This window comes from Ursus americanus, chromosome 1, assembly GCF_024610735.1.
Source record: "Ursus americanus isolate L20-20 chromosome 1, mUrsAme1.1.p, whole genome shotgun sequence".
NCBI classification, from domain to species: Eukaryota; Metazoa; Chordata; class Mammalia; order Carnivora; family Ursidae; genus Ursus; species Ursus americanus.
This window is the reverse complement of record NC_142127.1, coordinates 104,362,637-104,389,649: the sequence shown is the minus strand read 5'-3', so window position 1 is coordinate 104,389,649 and position 27,013 is coordinate 104,362,637. Positions and strand designations below refer to the sequence as shown.

The window sequence follows — 27,013 nt, the reverse complement described above, 5'->3', positions numbered from 1 at the left end:
TGTTTTTACCACCTGTGCCCAGTCATCACTAAGGGCGGCACCATCACTGAGGACCTCCCAGCAGGGAGCACACAGCAGCACCTTACAGGACAGGTGCGCCGGGATCTGCAGAAGCGCTGGAGGTGTGCTGCCGGGCGCACACCAGCCCCATGTGGTGCCCGAGCAGGTGAACTGCCCAACCCGGTCGAGCCGCCACAGCAAAACACACTCCCGATTTCAAGGCTTAGTGAGGTACAAAGAGTGTAAAATGTCTCACTTATAATTTTTATATTGATCAGTGTTGAACTGATATTATTTGGGATATATTGGGTTGTATCCAATATGTTATTAAAATGGATTTCACCTATTTCTTCTTACTTTTCATCTATGTGGCTACTACGAATTCACATTGTGGCTCACGTTACGCTTTGGACGGCACTGTTCTGGAGCAAACTCCTCTACGGGAAATACGGAGGGGAGAGGAACGAGGACAATGACACCAGAAGGGAGCCACCCCTGAGTCAAGGTCGCAGGACAGTCTTGGGGCCGGGGGACCTGGTCTCCACAACACGGCGGCGACGGGGGGCTGCCGCAGACGGGAAGGCCTGAGGAGCAGAAGGCCCAACCGTGACGCGTGGACTCTGGTTGATTCTGCTTCAGGGAAGCCAACTGTCAAATGATATTTTTGAAATAATTAGGAAAATTGTATTAGGTTTTGGGGACTGGATGATGGGATGAGCTCACGTTGGACCGGCCATCTGGGCGAGCACTGTAGCTGCGGCAGAAGACGTCCCGCTTGGAAGCTCCGTGCACTGGCGCGTGCAGGAGTGAAGCGACGCGGTGTCCGGAATGTGCTTCTGACGAGCAAGGACAAGAGGGAAAGACAGCTGGGGAAGCACATGGGGCAAAGTCTCGTGGAATCTAGCTGCTGGGTGTGCGGGTGTTTACGTATCATCTCCCTCATCCGGGTATGTTTCAAGTTTTTCATATAACGATTCATTTTTAAAAACCTCCAGCATCAAGAATGTGATCCACATTGCAGAAATTAATTCTGACGTGCATCTTAGGGAGTACGACTTCGCCCCTGAATTCCCCTTATCAAAAATCCGCAGCCCGGAGTGGCCTGCGAGCGTTTCAGAGCAGCATGTGGGGGACGGAGAGCAGAGGTGCCAGGAGAGCCATCAGGGTTTGCTCCTTAAACCGACTTTACTCAACACCCAGACTAGCTTCTGTCAAACCTCTGCATCTACTCACCGGGTAGCTCAGGGCACAGCCCTGGGGCCACCTCTACTGTCTCTGTTTCTCTCCTCTCCCACGTCTGATCGGTTAGCAAGCCCTGTGGACTGGGCCTGCGGAAGGAACACAGACTCTGACCGACAGCGCTCCACTCTGATCCAGCAACTACCGTCCTTCTGCCACATCACTGCACCTACGTCCAGTCTGGTCCCTGGCCCACCCCGAGTCTGTTCCTCATGCAAGGCCAGCCTTGCTCACGTGGGTGATGGCTATTCATACAGGAGTCAGTCTGAAGGGTGTACTCGTGGGTTTTGCAGTGCACAACCTACACAACCATCCACAATGGTCCTACACACAGCACCATGAAGAGCCTTCCTAAAACAGAGGCCAGAGCAGTCCTCTACTGGAGGCGTCCAACAGCCACCCATTTCCCTAGAGGAAAAAGCTCAAGTCTAACAGTGGCCTGGACGACAGCTCCCCGCTGCCTCTCTCCCTGCTCAGCCACACAGCCTCCCTGCTCAGGCCTGCTCTCAAGCTGAGGCCTTTGCACCACGGTTCCTTCTGCCTGGAATAGCAGCTTATCAGGGCGCCCTCTGCTGACAGCTCATCTCAACAGCAACCCCCCTTTCCCTCCTGCTTTTCTTCCCTGCACTTTTCAACACCCGACCTGTTACAGAGCCGCCTGTTCAGAAGTTTATCTTTACAGTTGGGGGCGGGGAGATGACGGCCTGTTACAGAGCCGCCTGTTCAGAAGTTTATCTTTACAGTTGGGGGCGGGGAGATGACGGCTTTGCCCCGTGCATTGCTGTGGCCCCGGCACAGAGGATGTGATCAGTAGAAACCTGCCCCCTGGATGGAAGGATATTGAGAGCAAGGTGGTGGAGATAAGGACCACATCTTGCGTTCTGGCCCCAGCAGGTGCTCCCTGGTGGGGCTGGTCAGAGATTTGTTGAATCAGTGAAGGAATGAAGAGATGAACGTAAAGGTCAACACGCAGAAAGGCAGCCGCGGGCTCATGAGGCCAGAGTGATGCCAGCCCCCATGGCTGCTCTGAACCAGGAGAGGGAGGAGGCAGAGACCAGGGACATAAAATGAAAAGTAAAACGATGTCAAGACATTGACACTGTCAACAGCAGCTTGAAAAACACCATCTTCTTTTTAGAAAATGAAACCTAAAAATACACTCAGTGCCCCAAGGTTGGCCTATAATTGCATCTAACGTCACCACGCTCTTAGCTGAGTCCAGCTGGTTAAATAGCGCCCGCTCTCTGCGTGCTCCAGGGAGAGGGGCCGGCTCTGGCCAAGCAGCGGTGTGGACGCCCCAGACCACAGCCCCACTCTCCCTCCTGCTCCTGCAGATGCCAGGGCGCAGAGCACGGAGGCCGGGCAGCAGGGACTTCAGGCTACCTGCTCCGAGCATTCCTTGGGGGAGGGGCGCCTGGGTGGTGCAGTCCGTTGAGTGTCTGACTCTTGGTTTCAGCTCAGGTCATGATCTCAGGGTCATGATCCCAGGGTCATGGGATCAAGCCCCTCATCAGCCTCCCTGCTCAACAGGGAATCTGCTTGAGATTCTGGGGCACCTGGGAGGCTCAGTCTGTTGAGCCTCCGACTCTTGATTTCCGCTCAGGTCATGATCTCAGGGTCGTGGGATTGAGCCTGACACTGAGCTCTGTGCTGGGTGTGGAGTCTGCTTAAGATTCTCTCTCCCTCTCCCTCTGCCCCTCTGTGCCCCCCACCCCTGACCCGACTCACTCTCTCAAAAAAATAACTAATAAAATAAAGAATTCCTTGGGACAGCCAGAGCAGCAGAGCGGAAGGCTCTGGCTGCTGTCACACCATCACGCCCAGAGGGCAAAAGGGAGAAAATCCTGAAAGGATCCGAGTCTTCCAGGATTCTGAGAAAACGAGGTCAGAGGTCATAAACTGCTTGATTTCAGTGCTTTTTCCTTCCTTCCCGTGGCACGCTGGCATCACCCGCATTTTGGGGGATGCTCTCCAAGCATGCTACACGCTCCCGTCCCTCCCAGGCCTAGGCTGCTCCGGCAGGGAAAGCAGGGGTCCGGGTGGTTTCGAGGAAAAATGGTTTTGGTTGCTCAGCAGAGAAGCAGAGGTGAGACTCTGTGACTTGAAATGAAATGTCTGGTCCTGTTTAATGTCACCCGTTTCTCAAGTGTCCAGCGTGCGGTGGACACACTGGACAGTCAAGAAACAATATACCTTTGATGTGTTGCCACACAATATCAGAGAAGAACGGCCTCTAAAAATAGGGGGAAGAGGAGCGTTAGGGTGCCCGGAGAGCCAGCAGTTGCAGGAAGACGCAGTGGGCAGGGTGGCTATTTCCAGTCTCCACATTCTTACGACGCAAGTGTGGCCGTGCACACTGGGGGGGGCCGGGGCTTGCGGCTCGCCTCCAACCCCAGCTGGCCGAGGGGCAGCTTCAACACGAGAACAAAACAAGAGCAACCCTAGAACCCGAGGAAGAAAGCAAAACCAGGGGCGCCTGGGGGGCATGTTAAGCATCTGACTCTTGATTTCGGCTCAGGTCATGATCTCGGGGTCGTGAGATCAAGCCCCGCATCGGGTTCTGCGCTGTGTGTGGAGCCTGCTTGCAATTCTCTTTCCTTCTGCCCCTCCCCCCCTTTCTATCTAAAAAAGCCAGAAAGCCAGCAGAGCCAAGCGGAATGACCGCTGTGTCTGTGTGGTGTCTCTACTGCCCGTGTAGATGCCGCACTCGAACCAGCACTTGGTCTTGCAGAATATCACAGACAAGAGTAAGCTCTTCCCCCAGATTCTGGAAACGTCCACACGCAGATGTGGCTCCAGCTTCAGGAATAGTGGGAGTGCAGTCTGGCCAGTGACCCCAACTTCTCACGAAAAGACCCAAGAAGGCGTACTTGTCTGTAAGGCCAACCTTCGCCACCAGTGCAAGGTGAGGGCTCTCCTCCTGGCTTGTAGACGACCACCTCCCTGCTCCCGGGTTCTCTGTGCGCTCACAGTGGGACAGCGCTCCCCAGGGTCCCTTCTGACGACGACGTGCATCTTACTGATCAGGGCCTCACCTTGACGACCTCATCTAGACGGAATTCCTTCTGTGGAGACCCCATCTCCAAATACAGCCACACTCGAGGCTAGAGCTTCTGCGTAGGAATTTGTGGGCGCCCGAACATGCAGTGTATACACTACCTCATGTGAAGATTTAGTGAGCACGAAGGGTACAAACCACTCAGGACGTGCTCACTGCTGACGCCCCCGGTCTGTTGTTATGGCGATCTGATCATCAGGGGCGCCTACAATGCATGCTCGAGCTAAGGGGGGGAGGTACTGTATCACGCGGCTTTGCGTGATTCCATGTTGACGCTTCCTACGGAGAGGCTTATAATTCTCTGCAATCAGGCATTTCGTCTTTAATGGTCGGGTCTGGGTTTTCTTCAATCTTTCTCATGTTCTATCACTCGCCATTAAAGGCGTACCTCATTTTATTGCACTCTGCTTTGTTGTGACTCACAGATACGGCAGTTTTTACAGATGGAAGGTTTGTGGCAATCCCGTGTCAAGCAAGTCTACTGGCGCCATTTTTCCAAAAGCATTGCTCACTTTGTGTCTCTATGTACCGTTTTGGTAATTCTCATATTTCATACTTGTTCATTATATTCGTTACGGTGATCTGTGATCAGTGATCTCTGATGTTACTACTGTAATTGTTCAGGGCACCACGAACCGTGCCCACATAAGACAACAAACTTAACCAATGAATGCCGTGTGTGTCCTGACTGTTCCACCCACTGGCCATTCCCGTCTCTCTCCCCCTCCTCGGGCCTCCCTGTTCCCTGAGACGCACCAATATTGAAACTGGGTCAGTTAATAACCCTACAATGGCCTCTAAGTGCTCGAGTGAAAGGAAGAGTCACAGGTCTCTCAGTCAAAAGCTAGAAATGATGACGCTTAGTGGGGAAGGCACGTCGAAGCTGAGTCAGGCCAAAAGCTAGGCCTTTGCACCAAAGAGTCATCCCGGTTGTGAATGCAAAAGATGAGTTCTTGGCGAGATTAAAAGGGCCACTCCAGTGAACACACGGATGATAAGAAAGCAACGCAGCCTTATTGCCGTTGTGGAGAAAGTTTTCGTGGTCTGGATAGAAGGTCAACATTCCCTTAAGCCAAAGCCCAGTCCAGAGCAAGGCCCTGACTCTCTGCAAGTCTGTGAAGGCTGAGAGAGGGGAAGGAGACGCAGGAGAGAAGGCAGAAGCCGGCAGAGGTCGGCTCAGGAGGTTTGAGGAAAGAAGTCCGTCGTCTCCGTGACGTACAAGGGCAAGGCGAAGCAGCAGGTGCTGACGGAGAAGCCGCAGCAAGCTGTCCAGACCTCGTAAGATAACGAATGAACGTGGCTACGCCAGACAACAGATTTTCCCCGGAGACGAAGCAGCCTTACGCTGGGAGAAGAGGTTATCTAGGACTTGGCGAGCTAGGGCGAGCTCAGTGCCTGGCTTCGCAGGACAGGCTGCCTCTCTCGTTAGGGGCTCCTGCAGCTGCTGACGTCAGCGAAAGCCAGCGCTCAGCGACCCTTCTGGGAATGCTGGGGCCCTTCACGCTTACAGAAATCTGCTCTGCTCGTGCTCTACAAATACGACAGCACGCGTGTGTGCAGCACGGTTTGCCGAGTCGTTTCAGCTCACTGTCGAGACGCCTTTCAAGATACGACTGTCGCTGACACCGTGCTGGGTCGCCCAGGGGCTCTGATGGAGAGGGGCGAGATGAAGGTTGTTCTCACGGCTGCCGACACAACATCCGTCCTGCAGCCCACGGATCACGGGGTCGTTTTACCTTCCTGTCTTATTATTTAAGAAATAACGTTTCATGAGGCTCTAGCTGTCAAGGTGATTCCTCCGATGGATCTGGACGAAGTAAACTGAAAACTGTCTGGAAAGCATCCACCATCCTAGATGCCATTAAGAACATGCGTGATGCATGAGGAGAGGTCAAAATATCCTCATTAATAAGAGTTTGGAAGAAGTCGATTCCAGCGCTCGTGGGTGACGTGGAGGGTTCACGCCCTGCATGGGGGAAGTCAGTGCAGACGGGCTGGAAACCGCAGCAGGACTGGAATCACAAGTGGAGCCTGAAGATGGGGCTGAATCGCTACAATCCTGTGATCAGATGTGAGGGATGAGGGCTTGCTTCCTGCGGACGAGCAGAGAAAGTGGTTTCCCGGGACAGAATCCAGTCCTGGTGACTGACGGTGCCGTGAAGACCGCTGAAGAGACAACAGAGGATTCAGGATACTAAGTACACTTAGGTGCAGCGGCAGGAAGTTCTCCTGTGGGTAAAATGCCATCAAACAGCATCACGTGCGAGAGAAATCGTGAAAGGAAGTCGGTCGATGTGGCAAATTGTTGTCTTATTTTAGAAACCTGTCACAGCCACCACCCTGATCCGTCAGCGGCCACGAACTTCGAGGCGAGAACCTCCTCCAGCGAAAGGACTCCGACTCAGTGAGAGCTCAGACGACGGTTAGCATTCTTTAGCAATAAGGTAATCTTTAACTTTGTGCATTCAAAAAGCCTTACTGCTCCTGCATTACTGTTGCATTAACGGACTGGAGTGCTGCGGACACGTAGCGTTCACACGCACTGGGAAACCACAAACGTGATCTCACTCGCTTCGTGGCGGGACCTGCTTTCCCGCAGTCTGGAGCCAAACCCGCAGGACCTCTGAGGTCTGCTCGTATTTCAGATGTTTTCTGAAAGACAGATGCTGCATTTTCACTTCTTCCCATCAGACTTCTCCCCTCATTTTCAGTTACTCTAACAGTAGAAAGCAGGAAACAAAATGAGCCAGAAACCTGTCCACTGAATAGCAGTTATCCAGGGTTGACTGGCAAAGCAACGTCGGCCAACAGGATTGTTCCCTATGGTGACGTTTCTTGGTCAATGTCACGTATCAAAAAGCACTTTCAAGCCAAACCTGTGCTGTTAAACATTGAGCTCTTTCCTGAAACTGAGGCCATAAATGACCAGATTATGAAAAGTGACAGTGAGTGAAGAAGGAAGTCATTGTTTTTTTTCTACTCGTTATGGAAGACCTTCATTCGAACAAGGACCCACTATTCAGCCTCTCCCCATCCCTCCAAAACCATAACCTTGTCAGCGTTATCCTCACTGCCTCCCTGGATCACACCGGGAAGGACCGAAGCCCCTCCCGGCCACACCAAGGAGCAAGCCGGAACGCTAGTGGAAAGCAGAAGGGGCTCCGGGAGCAGACAAGGAAGGTTTGGGGTGTCCATGTCCACAGCAGTGACCAGCCCTTGCACAGATGTCCTTGAGGCCCAGAGAGCCAGCCAGTGTGCCGGCAGTGAGGGAAAAAGGCAAAGTCCACGGGGCTGGGCCAAGATCAGGCCATATCAGGCACCACCACACGCTCGAGGGCTTCCCAACCCCAGCTCTCTGTTCATTGCTCACACCAAATAACCTGCTTTTCGTGTCCACACTTGGCAAAGAATTGCTGATCCACTGATGGACTTCAGGATGGCACAGGACATTTGCACAGCCTCTACGTATCACTCTCAAATTTACTAATTATGGTGAACATTTCAACCTAGGATTACACCTTCTTTTAGGATGGGGAGCTGAAGTCCCCTCCCCAAGTGGGGGCTGCACATAGAGACTCACTTCCAGGGAACAGAGCTGGGAGGGGGGATACCACCCCTGCAGTGGAGGAACCTGGCCGATCCCTCCTCAGCTCAGTGGTCCAGGCTGACGTCATCAGTGATGACATGCACCACCTGCTGTGACGTGAGCAAGAGGGCACTTCACCTCCATGAAATTCTCCCCCCAGATCCATAAGCACAGTCTAATTAGGCAAATCCAAACGGAGAACATTTCACAGAAACGTCCACCTGCAGGCCCTCCAACTGCCTCTAACGCGCAGGCCAGCGCCATTCCCCTCCAGATGTTTCCAGTGACTTTGCGTGTGCACAGGGCTTTTTACAACCAGGGCGCTTACGTGAGGTTAAGGTCAGGCAAAGACGGCTATTTATTGCACCTGGTGGGGTTTATTAATACACCTAACTTCCCATAGTCCCAGCCCTGGTCCCAACAGGGAAGCCACACGATAGAATGTTCTGCAAACACGGTCCAAGTTTCTTCAGCCCCTGGTAGCGTGCCATCAACCTCAGAAGTGCTTTCCTGGACACGGCGCATGCCTTTTTTAGGGAACGCTAGCTCACTGTGCTGGCGATGCATGGCGCAACCCGATCGCCCGCGGGCCGTCCGGTGAAATCAAAGCCCCATCCCCAGGATCATTCAGAGATTCTTTCCAAGTGCACACATAACACAAAAAGTCAGTGGAGAAGCACAAGAGAGAAAAGGTCACAAAGCAAAGAGCCGGAAAGAGGGAGCAATTGTCAGATAATCGGGGGAGGGGTAAAAAGCTGCCTGCTTGACGGCTCCTTCTAGGTCCTGCTACATGAGAGGGGGACAGGGAGGCTCCCTACGCTGGCCCCGGGGAGGTGGGACCACATGCACACGTCACAGACTCGACACCTGGCCAGATCAGCAGGCGAGATCCTGCTCGCCACGGGTCTCTGCTAAAGCTTCATTCACGCATAGGTGGCCCATGATGATCTTTGAAATCTTGCTCTAGTCTCAGAAGAAACTGAACTTTCAAACGTGACTGAAGTCAGGCTAATGCTATCCGTCCGTCCGTCCGTCCATCTACTCACTCACTCACCGGAACTGGGTGTGTGCCTTGTGCCCAGAGGCTGCCCCTGAGGGTGGGAGGCCACTCCAGGCCCTCGTCTGGTCGGGGGGAAGCCTCTCAGAAGGGGGCAGCTTCTCAACAGCAGCCTCGCCAGCCTGAAGGGCATGACAGTACTCGTGTCTGTGACCGCAACGAGTCACCCAGTGCTCGGGCACGTGAGCACGAGAAAGCCGCCTGTAACCAGGAACACTAGCGTCCACGCTGCTCTTGAGCTCCGGAAGCCGACTCAGCAGCAGCGCCGGCCCATCTGAGGCAGCCCTTCTCAATCTTCGGTGGGCATCGCAGCCCCTGGGGGGCTTTTCCAAGCACAGATGGCCCAGCTCACCCCCAAGGCTCCGAAGCAGTAGGAGAGATGCGGAGAAGCAGTATCTCTAATGCCTTCCAAGGGCTGTGGGTGCTGTGTCCGGAGGCCACGTTTTGAGGACCGTTGATCTGCGGTACCATCAACCGCCCTCAATTCTGGCCCAGTGTGCTGTTTTCTCAAAGTTGGTCAAGCAACTCCACAGCTGCTTACTTCAAAGAGGCCATTGGGAACGTCCCTATCTGAGTGACTAGACCCATCCAGGTGGTTCCACCCCATGAGGGACCGGCGGTCTCGGCAGGTTTGCTGTGCAGTTAGCAAGAGAAGGCACAGAGCCAAATCGATGCCGTTTACTGAACGTCCTAATAAAGGTTGAAGAGTCCAGGGTCTTCCTTTGCTCTTGAGGAAAGGCTTGATTCAACAACGCCCACTGGGAAGGGACGGAACTGTGCAGTGTGAAGACTAGAAGCTGCTCTCCCATGAGATGGGGTCCTGTCACACTTATGCCTTCCCGGCACAGTGCAGGCTGCACACTGGGTCAGACCGCAGCAAAACTGAGGCATGGAAGAGGTGTCAGTGAAAGCTGGAGAAGGCCTGGGCCCTTGCTGCACCCCCACCCCTTCCTGAAGAGACTGGAATGTATGAGTCTGTGGTCGTCGTGGTGATGGCGACCCTGGTTCTGTTTCCTCCTCGCCTTCACAAGGACTTGAAAGAATCAGGGGTCTGGAAGCCCGGAGAAGGACCGCCTGGGGACAGCGGCTCCTGTCCTCCCCTCCACAACTCCACCTCCTGCCTTCCCTGACTCCCACGTGAGGCTTGCACCTGCTTCCTCCCCTACGTTTAGAAGAAAGCAACAGCACCATCAAAAGAGAACTAGAGTGCTCTGCGCAAAGAAAAATGCACAGCTCCCGGGGTCAATGAGCATCTGCTCCAAGTTCGGAAGCAGCTACAAACCAGCCTGAAACATCTAAGTGTTAAGAATCTTTTCTACACTTTTCTGACAGTAATACCACTGCCACCTTACACTTGCAAAGCCCTTGAGGCTCTGTGTGCATGACCTCAACTATCTTCTAGCTTACGCCTCATGCGAACGCTCCTTATAGTTAAGGAGACCAAAGCCGAGTGGGGCTTGTCTCCAGGCACCCTACCCCCACCCACTTTTCTAGTCAGGCAGCTCGGAGCCTGGAGCCTGGAGCTGGAGCCTGGAGCCTGGAGCCTGGAGCCTGGAGCCTGGAGCCTAGAGCCTGGAGCCTGGAGCTGGAGCCTAGAGTAAAGCCTAGAGCCTGGAGCCTGGAGCTGCAGCAGAGCCTGGAGCCTAGAGCCTGGAGCTGGAGCCTGGAGCCTGGAGCCTGGAACCTGGAGTAGAGCCCAGAGCCTAGAATCTAGAACCCAGAGCCTAGAGTCTGGAACAGAGCCTGGAGCTGAGGGCGGGAGCCAAGCCTCTGTCTGTCAGTCCGGATCTCTGTAAATGTGGGTGGGTGGCAGGCAGGGGGCCACTGAATACACATGGTCTGTGGCCAGAATGACCCCTGCCTCATTTCAGACGGGGGTGTGTGAGGAGACGTGGGGGCCTTGGTGAGTGGCAGGAGTCCCTGTCCCAAGCATCTTGTACGTATCCCTTCATCTGGTCCTCACAACCGCACATCATAGCCTCCACTTTATAGGTGGGAACACCAAGGGGCCACATAGCTTGTCCAAGGTGGCAAAGCCAGCAAATGGCGACACCAGGGCTCAGACCCAGGTCATCTGACTCAGAGCCCAACCCTGACCCTCTAGGCTGTATTTTCTCAAGGGTGTGCAAAATATCTCTCATCAAGGGAATCAGGAGGAAAATTTATTTCACTGGGTTTTTTTTTAGGGTTTCCCACACTGCCATCCATTACTGAAAGTAGCTATCATGCCAAGAGAAACCCAAAAGCAAGTAACGCAGACCCGGCCTTGGCTGCACCATTCGGCGTGACATCCGGGACAACCGTGGTTTGTGGGTGGTGCTGGCCTCTTGCTGATGAATTCTGACGAGGTTATCAATATGGAGACGGAACGACTCTATCTCCTGATCTACTCTGACAGTGGATGAGGCTTCAGAATTTAGGAAGAGTCATCAGTGAAAGCCACCCCATGTGATCCACGCGTGAATTCTGACAAAAGTAGACCCTACTACTTGGGAGAAAAATCCCACGCTCAAAGGTTTCCATATCGGTACGGAGACCAGTCACCGCCACACACGGAGGAATTCCCCTTTCTGCTTCGACCTGCTTTCCCTCAGCAGGTGGTCCTGGAGTGGCTCCTGTATGCTGGGCTCAGGGGTCTCCCCGCGACGGGGCCTGGTGCAGCCCCCAGAGAGCGCCCCTCTGACGAGGAGACTAGAGCTGCTAAAGGAAACAGCAGCCTGGTGGATAAGTGTGACAGGAGGCAGAGCGGGGCACACGGACTGTGCACCTCAGGCCCCGCGTGGGACTGCACAGGCCTGAGACTTCCCAGGAGGAGGGAGAGCCAGCGGGTGAGGGTGGAGGGGACTGAGTGCTCCCTGAGGAGGCCTAGACCTCAGCAACCAATGAGCCTCATGTCACGAGGCCCCCAGCCACCCCGTCTTCATCATGCACCTGTGGAACTTGGCGTCAAGCCAGCGAAGGCCCATGTCCCAGAGCCCCTGAGCAGCAGAGCTGGTCTGCTTCCACGTCTCCTGAAGAGATAAACCATCCATGGCGAACACGGCATGGGCGTAAGGAAGGAAGCCTGACGGTGTCTGTGAAATCCAATCACTCAAAAGTTTAAAAAGCAGAATACGAAACTAAATAAACAGAATTAGTTATTACTATTTCATAGATGGCGCATATTATGTGTGTCAAAAAAGAGACAACAGGCTCAAAATGGAGTCACCTGTGCTAAGCTCCATGTCAGCAAACCAAGACTTAGAGCCCCACCTAACTGCATTTTCAGCCTCTCCCAGGAGTGTAACCTTAGTGGTCAGTCTGGAGTTGCCCGGTCAGCACCAGGGAGGTGACCCGTCGGCCAGGTCCCCGCCATCCCCCACACAGAGGAGGTCTTGCCTGAAACAATCCACTCTTCGCCAGAGACTTCCTTTTCCTGCCCCTCCGGCCCAGACAAGACTCCTTCCTTCTGCTCCGAGGGGCTACCTTTACTTCTAGATGGAACGCTGCCCGTTCGTGGATCACTGAATGAAGCTGATTAGGTCTTCACATGTACTGCGCTGGATTGTCTTTAACACACGTGATGCTCTTACCTCATTCTAACAAGCCAGTCACCAAAGAGTCTAGGGTATGGCCTGCCGAACTGCAAGGCTGTGCTCCCACTCTGTCCTCCACTCCATATAATTATGAACCACCAGGTTCCATTTAGGGAAAGTTGGAAAATGTTTAGGAAAGAAAGAATACATTAAAATAGTGACATTGTTCACACACACACAAAACCCCCAAAAATCCAAGCAGAAAAGATCTATTAAGCCAAAAGGAATCCTAAAGCTGAATTTTCAGTTAAGGAGAGGGAGGGACAGAGCATGTTTTCCTTCACAAATTGCACATCACAATGGAAACCAGAGATCTAAGCCAGGGAGGGGACTAGGACTGACACAGGACATTATCATGGTTAAATCACTCCTGTCTCACCCCTGTAGCCTGAGGGGGACCCACACGCCTGGGGCCAAGGGCATGGAGAGGGCAGAGGGAAGGAGAAGGTTGGGACAGCTCCAATTTTCACACTCTGTCACTGGGAGAGAAGGGAGAGGTGGTCTGCACACCACTTTCACAAGAACAAGTGTCTGGGCACAGGCCAGGACCCCGCACAGGACCACGGTCTAGCGGTCTTATTTTAAGAAGTTCAGCTGTGAACAGCAAAAGCAACGTGCCTTTTAGGAAACATGGGGACAATTTTAATCCTCTGGAAATGTGCTGTCGCTGGTCTTCCTGCTGTCCCACATGAGCCCCCTTCTGTCTGGGGGGCTTCCTGGGAGGGACTCTGGAGTCCTGATGGGCCACCAGCACCCCCCCATAAGGGTGAAGTGGAGGCTTCCCTCCTCCCTCTTCCCGCAGCACACCTGGGATTTCGCGTGAGGGGGTGATGCAGGCAGGTGCACTCGCGAGGCCTCTGGCTCTCACTGGACAGTGCGGCTGCTTAGGCTCCCTGCCCGTTTGGGGACCTCGAGCCGGACAAAAGCATGATCCCAAGCCTGGGCCACTTTGTCCTGAGGTTTCTCCCTGGTGGCTCTCCTTCCCCCAGCCTGCGGGCACCCATGGACGTGCCACCCTTGGGGTTAGTGCGGGAGGGCAGACTCTGGTGCAAACGCCTGGCTCCGTGTCCAGACAGCTCCTGGCAGTGTTCCCCCGGCCTCGGTCTCCCCAGCATGAAGCCAGCAGGCAGGAGGCAGAGGCCTGGCACCTCACACTGGTCAGAATGCCAATCCTGGTGCCCCCGGACCTCTGGGCAGAGCCGGCTCTCAGCAGCTGTGAGCACCGAGCTATTGCTGGAGCGCACCTGAGCCATCGGCCTGGGGCCCTTTCCTGGAGCAAAGGCAGGTGTCTGCTGCGCCAGCACAGACTCAAGCCCTGCATCGCTGCCCTGCGGCCCGTCCTGCCTGCAGCATACCGGGGGTAGCCGGGAAAGGGTTTCTCCAATGGGCAGAAGGGAGACACTTGGCCCCATAGGATGTCACTCAAAAGACGACCTCTCAGCAGCTCCCGCCTCATGCCAACCGATCTCCCACAGGCAGCAGGAAGCTCATACCATACCTGAGGGGCAGGTCTGCTCCACCAGCCCCCTCGTAGCCGCCCCGCACCCCTCCAGCCCCCGCCCCCAACTTGACCCCGCTCTGGAATACAGCAGCGTCATCAAATATGCGGCTGATGTCCCAGCTTCCTGAGTCTGCAGCTGCTTCTGGAACCTTCTACCCCAGCCCTCCAGGGCATGGTGCACCTGCTGACGTCTGGGAGCGGGAAATGGGGAAACCGGGAGAACACAGGGGGGCCGGCCGGTGCTCCCTGTCCCTGCAGAACAGCCGTGCCCTGTGGACAAAGCAGCACCAAGGCCCTGTCTGTGGGGCCACGGTGAGTGGTACAGCAGTGGGAAAAGGGAAGGGGCGCTTCTCCATGGGACCTTCTCGTCCCCGGCAGCATCTGCCAATGTCTGGAGCATTTCGGCTATCACTCTTGGGTAGGAGCCAGGAAGACTGTTAAATCTCCTTCAAGGCACAGGACAGCCCCCCAGCAGAGAGGGATCCCTCCAAACGTCCACAGTGCAGACGCGGGGACTCCCTGATGCACAAGAGAAGTAACAGAAGGACCCCCGCTTCCCTGCGACACACGCAGCCTGAGTGACAGATAGACAGGTCATTTAGTGGCTCCTGAGAGGTCAGAGAAGCCTGGAGAGAAACCCTACAAGACAAGGCCCAGGTGGGGGGCCCACTGCTTCTAGCATGTGGACTGCAGGTCCCGAGGCCAGGCTGCCGGAGGACGAAGCAGCTGGAAAAGTCTGGTGGCATCTTATTCTCGATTCTTAAATTCAAGGCCAAGAAGCAAAAGTGCCGTTGAAAACAGAAGGCCGTACATGTGCTCTAGACGCTAAGAAAGCCCCGGGACCGTGAAGGTACACGTGGAGCTGAGGTGGCTGCTGTCCGTGCGTTCACTCGGCGTCCACCTAGCCAGTCCCAGGGTCCTGGCCACCCCCTGCACACGGGCACCATCCTTCCCCGGACCACATCCTGACCCGTCAAGCAGTGCTGCTGGCTCTCTCTGGAAGTGGACCCAGCCCCCAGAAGGCAGGGGACCCCGGGGTTCAGTTAGCGCCTGTGTGTACCAGGCTGCCGGCTCAGCATTTCCCTGGCACCGCTCATTACTCGACCCCGTCCCCCCAACCCCGGGAATGTTGTTCCTCTTCCACAGACAAAGGAAAGGAGGCTCGGATACAGTAACGTCCTGTGGTCCCCCAACTTCAGAAGGCTGACGGTGCTCCTTCCACGGACCCGCAGTGTTTCCAGGTGGACTGGGTTCCGGCCGCAGTTGGCCAGTCCTGCCCCCAGGCCCCCAGTGCACTCCTCCCTCTGTGCCCGGTCGTGGGTGACATCCAGCCCTGCTCTGCACGACGGAACACTCCATCACACCATATTTCAGCAAAGAAGAAATCACTGTCTAAAGCCGTGCTGCCCGTTCGGCGGCCACGAGCCCTAAGTGGCTATTTCGATGTAAGTGAATCAAAATTAAATAAAATTCAAGATGCAAGGGGCGCCTGGGTGCCTCTTGTTGGCTGAGCGTCCGGGTCTTGATTTCAGCTCAAGTCATGTCTCGGGTTTGTGGGATTGAGCCCCGTGTTGGGCTCTGTGCTCAGCGTGGAGTCTGCTGAAGATTCTCTCGCTCCCTCTGCCCCTCCCCCTGCTCTTGCTCGCTCTCAAGTAAATAAATAAATAAATAAATAAATAAATAAATAAATAAAATCTTTAAAAAAAAATAAAGATGCATTTCTCAGGTGCACTAGCCACGGCACAGGTGCTGTACACCCACCCGGGGCTGGCGGCTACCATAACACGCAGCACGGACAGAGAGGACTGCCATCACTGCCACAGGTCCTACTAACCAGCACCGTTCTGGATGATTTTAAGACATATCTGGGATCATTTAAAGCAGTATCTTAGGGCATCCAGGGTGGAGACATGTTAGCTGTTCAGTCAACATGGAAATCCCATCTCTCTGTCAACCTGAAAAACTCCCCATCTTCCTTCATGCCTAAGGGATCTCATAGAAGAAGGAGAAAAATAGAAATAAAAGAAATCAAAGGTAATGGTAAAAAAAAATTAGATAACCTTATGAGATGGAGCTTAAAAGCAAAACAAAAAATTTAGATCTCCTGGTTCTTTTAGGTTTAAATATTCTCATGGCCACTGTGTGATTTTTCATGTACTCGCCCAAGCCAAGAAGTGGGTGGAAGCATTGTAATATCATACTCCAGCAGAGCTGCTGAACGGCTCTGGCTCTTACACATTTGCTGATCGGAGAGTTTACCTGCTGCCAAGACCATATCACATTCTGCCTACCTAAACTCTCCAGGTATTTTATGTTTGTTTTATATCTCAGATCTTAGAGAATTTTCCAAACAAATAAGTGAATTATCCTTGATGCATGAAGCTATGAAAATTTTATTTTTTATAACACCCTGTTTGCTCACCTAATTTGATACTTCATTCCACTCTCAATGAAAGAATATCATAATGACCGGTTCCATTGTCTGGGCTGTATGGACATTAGAGATTATTCTGTCCTGGTATAAATCTCAGATTAATTTTCAGCGTTCTTCTCAATGCTGCCACCCCCTTCACCGAAAACAGCGAACTCTATCTGTAGGCACAAAATTAGAGAGGTTTGGTTTGCTAGCATTAAGCAATATTCCCTTCCAACACTGACACTGTCCACTGGCCTGGTGGACGGGGTACCTGGGTTCAGAGCCAGGCTGTGTGCCAGTGCCTGAGGAGGCTGTGGGTGTGCAAGCACTTCAGCCGCCCTCCTGCACCCCCGGTGCTGTCCTGCTCACATCCTGTGGCACCTCCCCTCCTGGCCTCTGACCAAATTGTTCTCACAGTGTTTTAGTGCCGCATTCTCAGAGCTGAATGGACAGCCGAGGATCACCATGCATCTGGGAGGGGCTTCAAGATGAAAGATAGAGGCCGCCACAGACAAAGGACAAAAAGAAACAGACATAATACAGAGGACAAAAGAGAAGTTTGGGAGAAAACAACAACAACAACAAATTATATGTCCTCAGAATGACAAGAAAAGGTGCCACATTCGTGAATCAGAGAAGATGCCATAAAAAAAGGAACAAAGAACAACAACCAAAAACTCCCACCTTTTAGAAATTAAGTACAGAACAGGTAAGTTTAGCAGAAGGCGTGGAAGATAAAGGTGAGTAGTCTGTAAATTATCACCAAGAGAAGAAAGTTGGGGGATGGGAATGAAAAGAAAGTTATTCCCGCAAAGGAGCTGCTGTAAAAGAGAGCAGCAGAAATGGCAGGGAGGGGAAACAGAAAACTTCCTAGAACTTTAGCATACGTGTTTTCAGATCCAATGACCCCAATGAATGCTCAATAAATGGGAAAAAACCCATCCAGAACACTAAAGATCAAGAGAAGGTCCTAAAAGCTTCTAGAGAGTAAAAGCAGAAATTATACAAGATACTGAAAATACACAATGCATCAAAATTCTCCAAGAAATCCTGGCCTGAAGGCTGGAATAAAGTGGGAAAAAAAGGTGTTAAAATTGTGGTAGAAAATAACTTTAATTTTACTTTCTTGATAACTGTTAGTTTATTATACTGACTAGGCAATTTGGTCACATGGCTCAATATCCAAAGAGCATCAGGGGGCCTGGGTGGCTCAGTCACTTGAGCCTCCAGCTCCTGACTTCAGCTCAGGTCATGACCTCAGAGTCCGGAGACAGAGCTCCCAGCAGGGAGTGTGCTTGGAATTCTCTTTCTCCCTCTGCCCCTCCCTCCCACTCTCTCTTTCTCTAAAATAAAGAAAGAAAGAAAGAAATCCAAAGAGTATGAAAAGTGACACTTGACAAATCTACTTCCACTCACATCCCACACTCCTCTGGTCTCCCAGGGTTTCTTTGTGCCAATGCAGGCAAATCACCGCCTTTCTCACAGAAGGGACAGCGTGCTAGTTTTGTTTTCTGCAGATTGCTTCTTTCGGTTAATAATACATGCTGGAAATCATTTCAAAGAATACATAGAAATCTTTGTCGTTCTTTGGAAAATTATTTTTAACCTAGAACGCTATAGTCAGCCAAACCATCAATCAAGTCTGAGGGTAGAATAAAGACATTTTCAGACATGCAAACACTTGGAAAAGGCATTCTTTCTCAGGAAGCTACTGAAGGACGTGTTCCAGAAACATGAGAGAGTAATCCAAGGAAGAAGACAATAGAGCATCTGGCAAAGAGGGATCCAACAACAACAGAAAAGTGGGGAACTCTCAGAATGGTGGCAAAGGGAAGGACAGCCGAAGTCCTGTGAGTCTCTAGAGGACACATGTCTCCGGGGGTCCATATCCAGGAGGGAATAAAGGGGAAATGGTAGGTTGTCTGGTTTGTTGAATCACACAGGACAGAGTACTGTGAGGGGTTCTGCTGGAAAGCTTTTGAACAACTGGGTGGAACAGATATGGGGAGAGAAGAGTAATTGGAAAAAAAGAAAAAAACAAGTCATGAACTCCAGAGAAGACAGACAGCTGTCCAAGGACAGGAACGTCAGCGCGTGCTGCTGGGCTCTGCAGCCACACCACGTGTGACGTCACCATCACCACCCGCCTTTACGAGGCCCTGTTGTCGTGCTGAGGTCTTCTCACAAAAGAGCTCATTGACTCTCATAACCCCCGTGGGAAGTGCACTCAAAACTTTCCCATCTTACCTACGGGACAACTGAGGCACGAAGCGGTGAAGCCACTTGCCCGAGATCATGGAGCACGTGGCAGGACCAGGGTTTGAACCTGGGAATCTGACCCTACCAGCAGCCTACTCTCTGCCACTCTGCGGTTCTACGGCAACAGAGCTGTGGTGTGAAGACGAGGGGGGACAGACGTGGGGGGAGCGCCTGAGCAGGGCCCCATCCTCCCAGCCAGGAAGCCAGCGGTCCACGGTTACACACGGGCGATCAATCAAGTGCACACCCATATTATTTATAAACATGGAGCTAATCGCCAGATCGTTCAGGGTCTTGTGAGGCCATTAAGAACGTGGCCTCTATGCAGTGATAGGAGAAGTCGCTGGGGAGTTTTAATTAGAGAGGCGACACGAGCTGACATATTTTAAAGGATCACCCAGCTGCTGTGTGGAGAATGGCCTGAGAATGTGGGACAAGGCTAAAAACACGTATTACCTTAGTTAAATAAACATTACATTTTGGAGGGAGAGACGTAGCAAGGACAGAAGAATACGGACTCTCGAATGCAACGTCAAGTCTGATGGCCAGAGGTCGGGGGGGACAACAGTCCCAGAGACGGGAAGCAAGTTGGCTTGACTGCAGGACACGGCCGGTAGTTGGGCCTTGGATGGAGCCAAGAACTGGATCCAGAAGAGGCAGCAGTGGATACTGAACGGGCACCTTCTTAGTTACCTTAGGCAAGTCACTAACACCAGTGAGCCCGCTTCTCTACGTCAGACAGTCCAAACTCTGCTGGTGGGACTTCAGGTAATTACGGGAGAAGCTTCTGGGAGCGTCTGGCACCCTGCAGGCCTCCGAAGCAACCTCAGTTCCCACCCGCCCCCTTTCCAACCCCGTACCCTGAGAAGGCTCATGAGCGACAGGCTCAACTGGAATCCAGGTCCCCTGATTTCTACCCGCTGTGCCGCCTCTCATGCCACCCACATACAGATCACAGCCCTAACCAGGAAACCAGTGCATCACGAGGGTCCCCAGAAGGGGGGAGGGAGACAGCTGGCTCTCTGACAGAAATAGCTGTGGGGCGGGGCCCGCAGGCCATCAGCCACCAGCGGGGGGGGGGGGGGGGGTTGTCCACAGCTGAGTTTCTGATTCCACTCCAACCAGAACCATCTTGTTGGGAATCACCAAGACGGCCCAAGGTCACGGGCGCCGCGTGCAACTCCCCGATGGCCCAGACCCAGTGGGAAGAATCCGCCATGAATGCTTGACTTGTCACGTTCCCAGGGCTCATTGATGGCCACCAGGCTGCACGTGTCTGTCCTAGGATGATGAGCTCGGGAAGGGCCTGACTGTGTTCGGACTGGGGGCAGGACAGCTCTTCCTGCAGTGGTCGGCGTCTGACTCCCCTCACCCCTTCCCACTCCCGGGAAGAAGAGGGCGCGACAATGTCCCCACTCGCAAACCACTGACAACACCGATGACACCGTCCAGTCCATGGCCGCTATGTTTCCAGCTCCCGGCCCCCCTCAGAAAAGCAACTTCACCTGCAGCAAAGGCACGAGGGGGACAGTTCGGCTGTCGCAACAAGGGCATGTGCAGGTACATGCTGGTCTCTGTCCCCTCACTGAGGGCCGGGGACGGCACCGGGAGACCACGAGCGAGCGTCATGCCAGCGGTGGGCTCGCTCCTGGGCTGCACCATCCCCGAGGCGCAGATCTGCCAAGAGCCGGAGGACGGTGAAGCGGAGGCTGCGAGCTGAACCAGATTTCCAGGGCCGCTCTGGAAGAGACCTTGTGCACCCACCCCCGGCTCGGCCCGTGGACGCCTTAAGGCGTCCCTCAAGACAAGCTGGCCTCTGGAGGCTATCTGGGAAGGGTGGGGTGAGGGGCCCCGGCGGTAACATGAAAGGGGTTTTGGGATGAGAACGTCCTGTATGACCGGAACCACCCAGAATGAAGCATGGGGTCATCCGAAGTCGGGGTCCCCAGAAGCAGAGCCTGAGGCAGGGGTTTGTCTGCGGGTCTCTGTCTGGGGAGCACAGCCAGCAGAAGAGGGGCGAGGGGAGCGGCAGGGGCAGGAGGCGGCCTCCGCTGCAGTGTGCCCTCAGCCCCATCCCCAGGGAGCCTGGAGTGGGGAGGGCACCAGACTTGGTTCCAACTTGAAGCGAGGGGAGGGGACACTTTATATCCTCACAGCCCTCAGGCAACAGCTGCAGGCTGCCTGGGGTGGGGGTGGGGCCACACCCCTCCCCCACAGTGACTCCTGGGTGGCCAGGGGCGCCTTTCTCCTGACAGGGCAGCTGTGAACCCCGACAGCCGGTGCGCACAGGCCGGGGAGTCAGCACCCGCCATAGGAGGGAGCTGGGTGGCAGCGTCTGCGTCCAAGGGACAGCGTCGCAGGGGGTCGGCCTTGGCGAGGAGGCCGTGGGAACAGTCATGAGGAGGGCACCGTGCTCTGAGCGGGGCAGGGCATCGGACCCGGCCGGGGTGGCCACAGGGATGACTCCCTCACCACCGCGGTTACGGCCCGCAAGTTCGTTCCTAAGGCAGCTTGCGTGTTATTATTATTCTTTAGTTCCGCGGTCACTGTCCGTGGGAGAGGCGTGCTGTGCCTGCCGCAGGCGTCCTGACAGCAGCACCGGCTCCCTCGGCGGCCCAGCGCTGACTGAGAAACCTGGGATGCTAACAACACCTTGAGGCGAACGTTAAACACGGCGGCAGCGAAAACACATCTGCTTTCACAACGCCGGCCCCCAGGGTGTGAGAAACACGGTTCACGCCTAAGAGCGTCTCCAAGCGCTCACTGGGCCTTTGTCCTGACAGCCTCGTGCCCGGATTCCACCTCGGAAGCAAGGACTTGTGCTAACGCACCTAGTGCTTTCAAGCGCCAAGTCCATTTCCTATGAACCGGCCTCCGGGTAAACCACAGCGTGACTGCACAACTAGGGACGTGTGCGCTTGCCCCGGTCAGGGTGTCGCTTCCGAGCTCCCCTCCAGGCCCTGACCCTGCCCGAAGGCTCTGCTCATTCTCTAGAGGACGCCTTCCCCCCCACCTGACCCGTGTCCACCCACCCCTGCCACCTTCTGAAACAGTCCCCAGTTTTCACAGAAGCCCCCTCACCTCCCCAGGGGCTTCAGAGGCAGCAGCCAACTTCCCCCATTTCCAGGATGGGCCTGACGGGTCACAGGTCGGCCTCCCCCCGCCCCTGCACACCCTCGTCCAGGGACTGGTGTGGGTGGCTGAGTCAACAGTCCTGCTCACAGTTTGGCTCAGGGGTAGCCAGGGAGCCGCGTGGAGATTTGTCAGGGAAGATACTTCTGGCTCTCAAGAGAGAGACTGGCGTGGGCTCATGGCGGGCAGTGTGGGAACACGGCAGGAGCAAGTCAGCCTGGAGGCGAGGCCTCCCAAAGAGGACAGCGCAGCAGAGCCAGCGGCAAGGTGCTATGCAGAGAAGCAGCCTCTGGTGGGGCTGGCCAGGAATCTGTGCTCCAGCCAATGGAGCTCGCCTTGTGGAGGCCAGTCCAGGTCAGCGTTTCTGTCACTTCAAAGTAACTCAAAATGCCACTTCCTCCAGGAAGCCACCTCTGATTGCCATTCCTAGTCCTCTCAATAAACTGGAACTCTCTTATTCCCAAACTTTCAGGGCACAATGTCCATGGCCTTTTAATATCAGATCTCTTCCCGTCTCCTGTTACTGTTACTGATCTACAGGTCAGACCCCTCTCTGACCCAAGTCCTCACGGGTGGATCCTCTTCAGGTCCATCCCTGAGGCCCAGTCTCCCTAGGACACGCGTTTGGAGAACATGGCACACACCTGCTGAATCAATGAGCAAATACGAATGTACTAAACTTAAGACAATCTTGTTAATTTTTATAAGAACTCAAGAACTTGATGGTGACCAGATACTTGCCATTTGAATCGTGATTCTAATTTTTACAGTTGGGAAATATAATTCAGTGTGCGGTAAAACATAAAATGTTGCACCTGCTCCCTCCAACATTACAGATACCTGCCACTTGGCACTTGTAACAAGCCAGTCTGTGGTTGGTTTGATGGGGATGATAGGTGGGTGGGGCTCACACTTACCTGGTTACTCACTCAATGGACGCTAGTCATTTTCTGTAATCCTGACTGCCAAGGGGGATTTCTTTCCCGCATTTTAGAGACAAGAGAACAGACACTCAGGGGGGTTGAATGACTCACCTCCCCGGGATCGCATAGCTCCTACATGAGGTGTGTGTACTTTCACAGCCCCGGACTGACTCCGCGGTCTGAATCTGTCACTGCCTGCCACCGTCTCCCTGGCTGGGGGGGGCAGGGCCACGGGTCCCAGTCCTCGGGACCTCAAGGATGTCAACCCAGGGAGCATCCCTAGCCTTTGCTTCCAATCCAAACCAGCAGATAGGAGGTAGACTTTGGGAGCTCTCATTCTTCTCGTTCCTTTGTCCATACGCGCCGACAGAAAGATGAGGCCCAGGGATCATCGGTCACCTCTGGCCTCCCAGAGAACACTTGTTTGGTCTTACGGTCAATTACATACCTAAGTGACTGTCCTCACAGGGGTGGGGATTATATCTAAGCTACTACATTTAGCCGATGTCTTTATTTAGCCAAATGTACTTTAAATCCTGGTACTTCTTTTGTTTGTTAATTAACGTAACACACTTCGGAGCACCTACTGCATGCCTGACTGTGTGGAGCTCCGGGGAAACAAAAGTGAGAAAGATCGCCTGGCTGGGTGTCACCTCCTATGGCGTGAGCAAGTGATGCTGGGGAGACGTGACTCCCACGCCAGGTGTAGGGAGTGAGAGCTAGAGGAGCCAGGGGGTAGCAGGGAGACTTTTGCCTGGGGGTGGGGGGAGGTCTCACAGAGGACTCCAATCTGCAGTGGGTTTTAAGGGATGTGTAAGAGTTTGCCTGGAAAGCCCTTTTCCTTTTCTGCAGAGAAACACCAAAGTCTTTATCCATGTCAATATTCAATATTGATTGACAGCCCTATGTCCATAAAAGCAAAATCGAGTATTGGCAACTAAAAACACCTAAGAAGTGGTTATAGAGTGGACCTCAGTAAATAGCTGACTGACGCAACCAGAGCCCACAGCCTAAATGGCCTGAAGTTTTTCCACGTGAGAACAGTGTGGTATGCAGACGACTCCACACCATAACGGAACACTTGGAAGGGGGTGCAGGACGAGGGAAGAGCTGCATCCGTATGGTTAGCACACACAGGACACTGAAAAGGTACCAAAGGGTATGCCAGAAAAATCAGGCGTCCTTTGTCCCTGAAGCCCAATGGGCTCCGCGTCCGCAGGGAGCTGCCGAGGCCAATCCCAAGGGCAACTTTCCCCTGTCACCGGTTTGTTTCACCTGAAGGCTGGGCGCACAGCGCTCCTTTAATTTGCCACACTTCAAGTTCACCACCAGCCTTTCAAATAAACTGCCCACAAAACTTGGATGAAAGCCCCTCAGTGCGCCTGGACCCGTTTTCGCTCCAGAAACAAGATTCACAGTAACCTCAAGCTTGTGCCCAAGCTGCACCTGCGTGGGAATCGATGACCCATGGTCACAGACAAGAAACAGGCCTTTTAGCCAGCGCCATGTGGCCTCCGGGGACTGTCCATGGGCCTCTGGGGGGGGGGCGGTAGGCACCAAGTGGCACGACCCCACCAAGCGGCACGACCAAGCGGGGCGTTCGCCCCCGACCCTGCGGGCCACTCCTCCCCCCCACCCCGCGCGCCGTTCCCCCAGCTCCGCTCCCCGGGGAGGAGGGGGCACAGTGGCCCAAGGGAGCCAGGGCGTGGGGAGGGGTCAGCGTCGCCAGCCTGTCCCCAGGCTCCCGAGGACCGGCGGTCTGGCCCGCCGACATCCCGCCCCCGCGCCGCCGGCGGACGTACAGAGCGACCGACCGCTGCGCGACCGCTGCGGCTGCGCCCCCGCCCGCCCCCCGCGCCGCGGGCCCGCCGGACGCCCACCTCCCGCGCGATCTGGTTCAGCGCGTCGTCCTCCGCAGTCAGCCGCTCCCGGTTGGGGAGCCGCTTGCGCCCCGAGCCCTGCGTGCCCATGTCCATCGGCCGCGCCGCCCGCTGCTGCCGCGGGGCCCGCCGCTCCCGCCGCTCGCGCCCCTCTTGGGCCGGCCCAGGCCCCGCTCCGCCCCTCCCTCCGCCGCAGCGTCATGGCGTCAGCGGGCGCGGGCCGGGGACGCGGGGACACGTCGGAGAGGGAGACGCGGGGCCGGAGCGCCGGGGGCACGCAGGAGGGGGGACGCGGGGGTCGGGGGCGTGGCGACACGCCGGAGCAGGGGGTACACGGGGGCCGGGGCAGGAGGACATTTCGGAGCAGGGGACACCGGGCGCCAGGGAGCTGCGGAGACTCCAGGAGACGGAGACAGGGGCGCGGGGACGTCCGAGGAGGGGACACGAGGACCTGGCACCGGGGACCTGCGGGGACGCCAGGGGCTGGGGGCGCGAGGACGCCAGGTGGAACTGGGCAGGGGGTGCTCGGGGACGCCAAACGTGGAGAGAGCGAGGGGGTTTGGGATGGCTGGGGGTTGATGGCCCAAGGATGCGGAGGTGATGGGCTGGGGGCCCAGGTGGGTAGAGGGGGCGAGGGAACGCGGAGGGTTCAGAGGCCTGGAGGCCTGGGGCCGGGGGGGGGGGGGCGGCACTGGAGGGTGAGTCCTGCGAGTGGTCGTGGACCACCACCCGCTGCAGGGCAGCGGCTCCTGGTGCAGCTGGGACCTGGGCTGGGGCGCTCTAAGGCTCCTGGGAATGGTGTTGCCGAGAAGGGTTTGCGGGGAGGAGTGAGTGCAAAGATGTGGCTAGGATGGGTGCCCCCAATGAGTTGGAGTCAGGCAGTCACCCATGGGGTCAGAGGCAGACTCTGGGGTCAGGTCCAGGGCTGTTCAGATCCACTGGCAGCTACCAGACCCTGATGTTGGAGCTCCTGAGCTTGGTAACACATCCAGAGTCATCAGGTGATGTACATGGTTCCTTCTTCACTTGCTTGTCCTCTGCGACTTACACTTCACTCCTGTGCCTCCAGCTGTTGAAAAAGGAATGAATTTGGGGCACCTGGGTGACTCCGTCGTTAAGCGTCTGCCTTCCGTTCAGGGCGTGATCCCAGGGTCCTGGGATCGAGACCCACATCAGGCTCCCTCCTCCGCTGGGAGCCTGCTTCTTCCTCTCCCACTCCCCCTGCTTGTGTTCTCTCTCTCGCTGGCTGTCTCTCTCTCTCTCTGTCAAGTAAATAAATAAAATCTTAAAAAAAAAAGAAAAGAAAAGAAAAAAAGAGGAATGAATTTACCTCCCACACTCTAAAAATGGATTTTAAAATAAATTGGAGAATCAGATAACGTTCACGAAGCCATTGCCTTCTTGGCCATGGTAATGATGCAAGTAACTGTTACCTGTCAGTACTGAATTAGAAAAGAGGAAAGGTGCTCGTCCCATAGTTACTGGGATATTTGGATGTTTGGGGTATGGGGAGATCTTTAATGGGCCAGAGGAAGAATGGGAGGGAGGGGGCCACACTGAAGTCACTTGTGTCTCTCCCCCACCCCCACCAGAGCCCCACAGCTAAGTACAGTGAACATTTTGGTATATTTCTAACCAAGTGACTGTGACCAGGTTGGTTTGGGTTCTTAGGAAGTAACTTGGAAGCTGAATGGAGCAGGGAACAGATAGGGGACCCTGCAGTAGCAGGGAAAGTTGATGAGGTTTTATTGCTGGGAAAACGCCAGTGAGAGAAGGACACAGGAGGGAGGAGAGGGGAGCTGATCCAGGTGCTCAGCACACCTGAGCGGACTTCAGGGCAGTGGGTGGACAAGGCAGACAAAGCAGGTGTTGGGGTAATGACCTTGTTCATTACCACATTCCCAGAGCTTACCCATACCTGACACATTGTAGGCACTGAGGACATGTCTGTTGATTGAATCTCCTGTACCATATTACACCACTTAGAACCCCATACTCCCTGGATGACATAACCCTGGCTGGAGGATACCATCTCTTGCTCTGCCCGTAGCCTTACTGGAGGTGGCTCGCCACTTCCCCATGATGCATTGCGGGTGACTGTGTGTGTTTGCTCAGGCTGGTTCTCATTCCCATCACTTCACTCATTCATTCACTCACACCTGCTACCTGGCAGGTGCCGTGCTGGAGGCTGGGGCATAACCGTAAAGGACATGGCCCCTGCTCTCTTGCGACTTACCTAAGATACCTGGAACTCCTCATCTCAGGCCCCATTAAAGCCTCCTACGTCTCCTTTCTAGAAGAAGCCTTCCCAACTCCCCAAGGCTGTCCCTCCTTCCCTCATTGTTCTTCATCAGAACTTTGAGCCAGTTTTTATTCCAGCACTTACA

At 54.7% G+C, this 27,013-nt stretch overlaps 1 protein-coding gene across 19 annotated transcripts in view; it reads right to left on the bottom strand.

Moving 5' to 3' along the window:
• The window catches only part of LRRFIP1 (LRR binding FLII interacting protein 1), a 139,012-nt gene extending 114,207 nt beyond the window's left edge, over positions 1–24,805 (bottom strand). For 12 of the 19 annotated variants that reach the window (XM_087864709.1, XM_087864755.1, XM_087864723.1 and 9 more), the window contains exon 1: positions 24,627–24,804. In XM_087864709.1, the coding sequence (XP_087720835.1) occupies positions 24,627–24,722 (96 nt within the window). In that variant the 5' untranslated portion in view covers positions 24,723–24,804. Of the gene's footprint in view, positions 1–24,626 lie in introns of all 19 variants that reach the window. The other 7 variants (XM_045794019.2, XM_045794020.2, XM_045794022.2 and 4 more) reach the window with 4 other exon arrangements.
• Between the last annotated feature and the right edge of the window lie 2,208 nt (positions 24,806–27,013).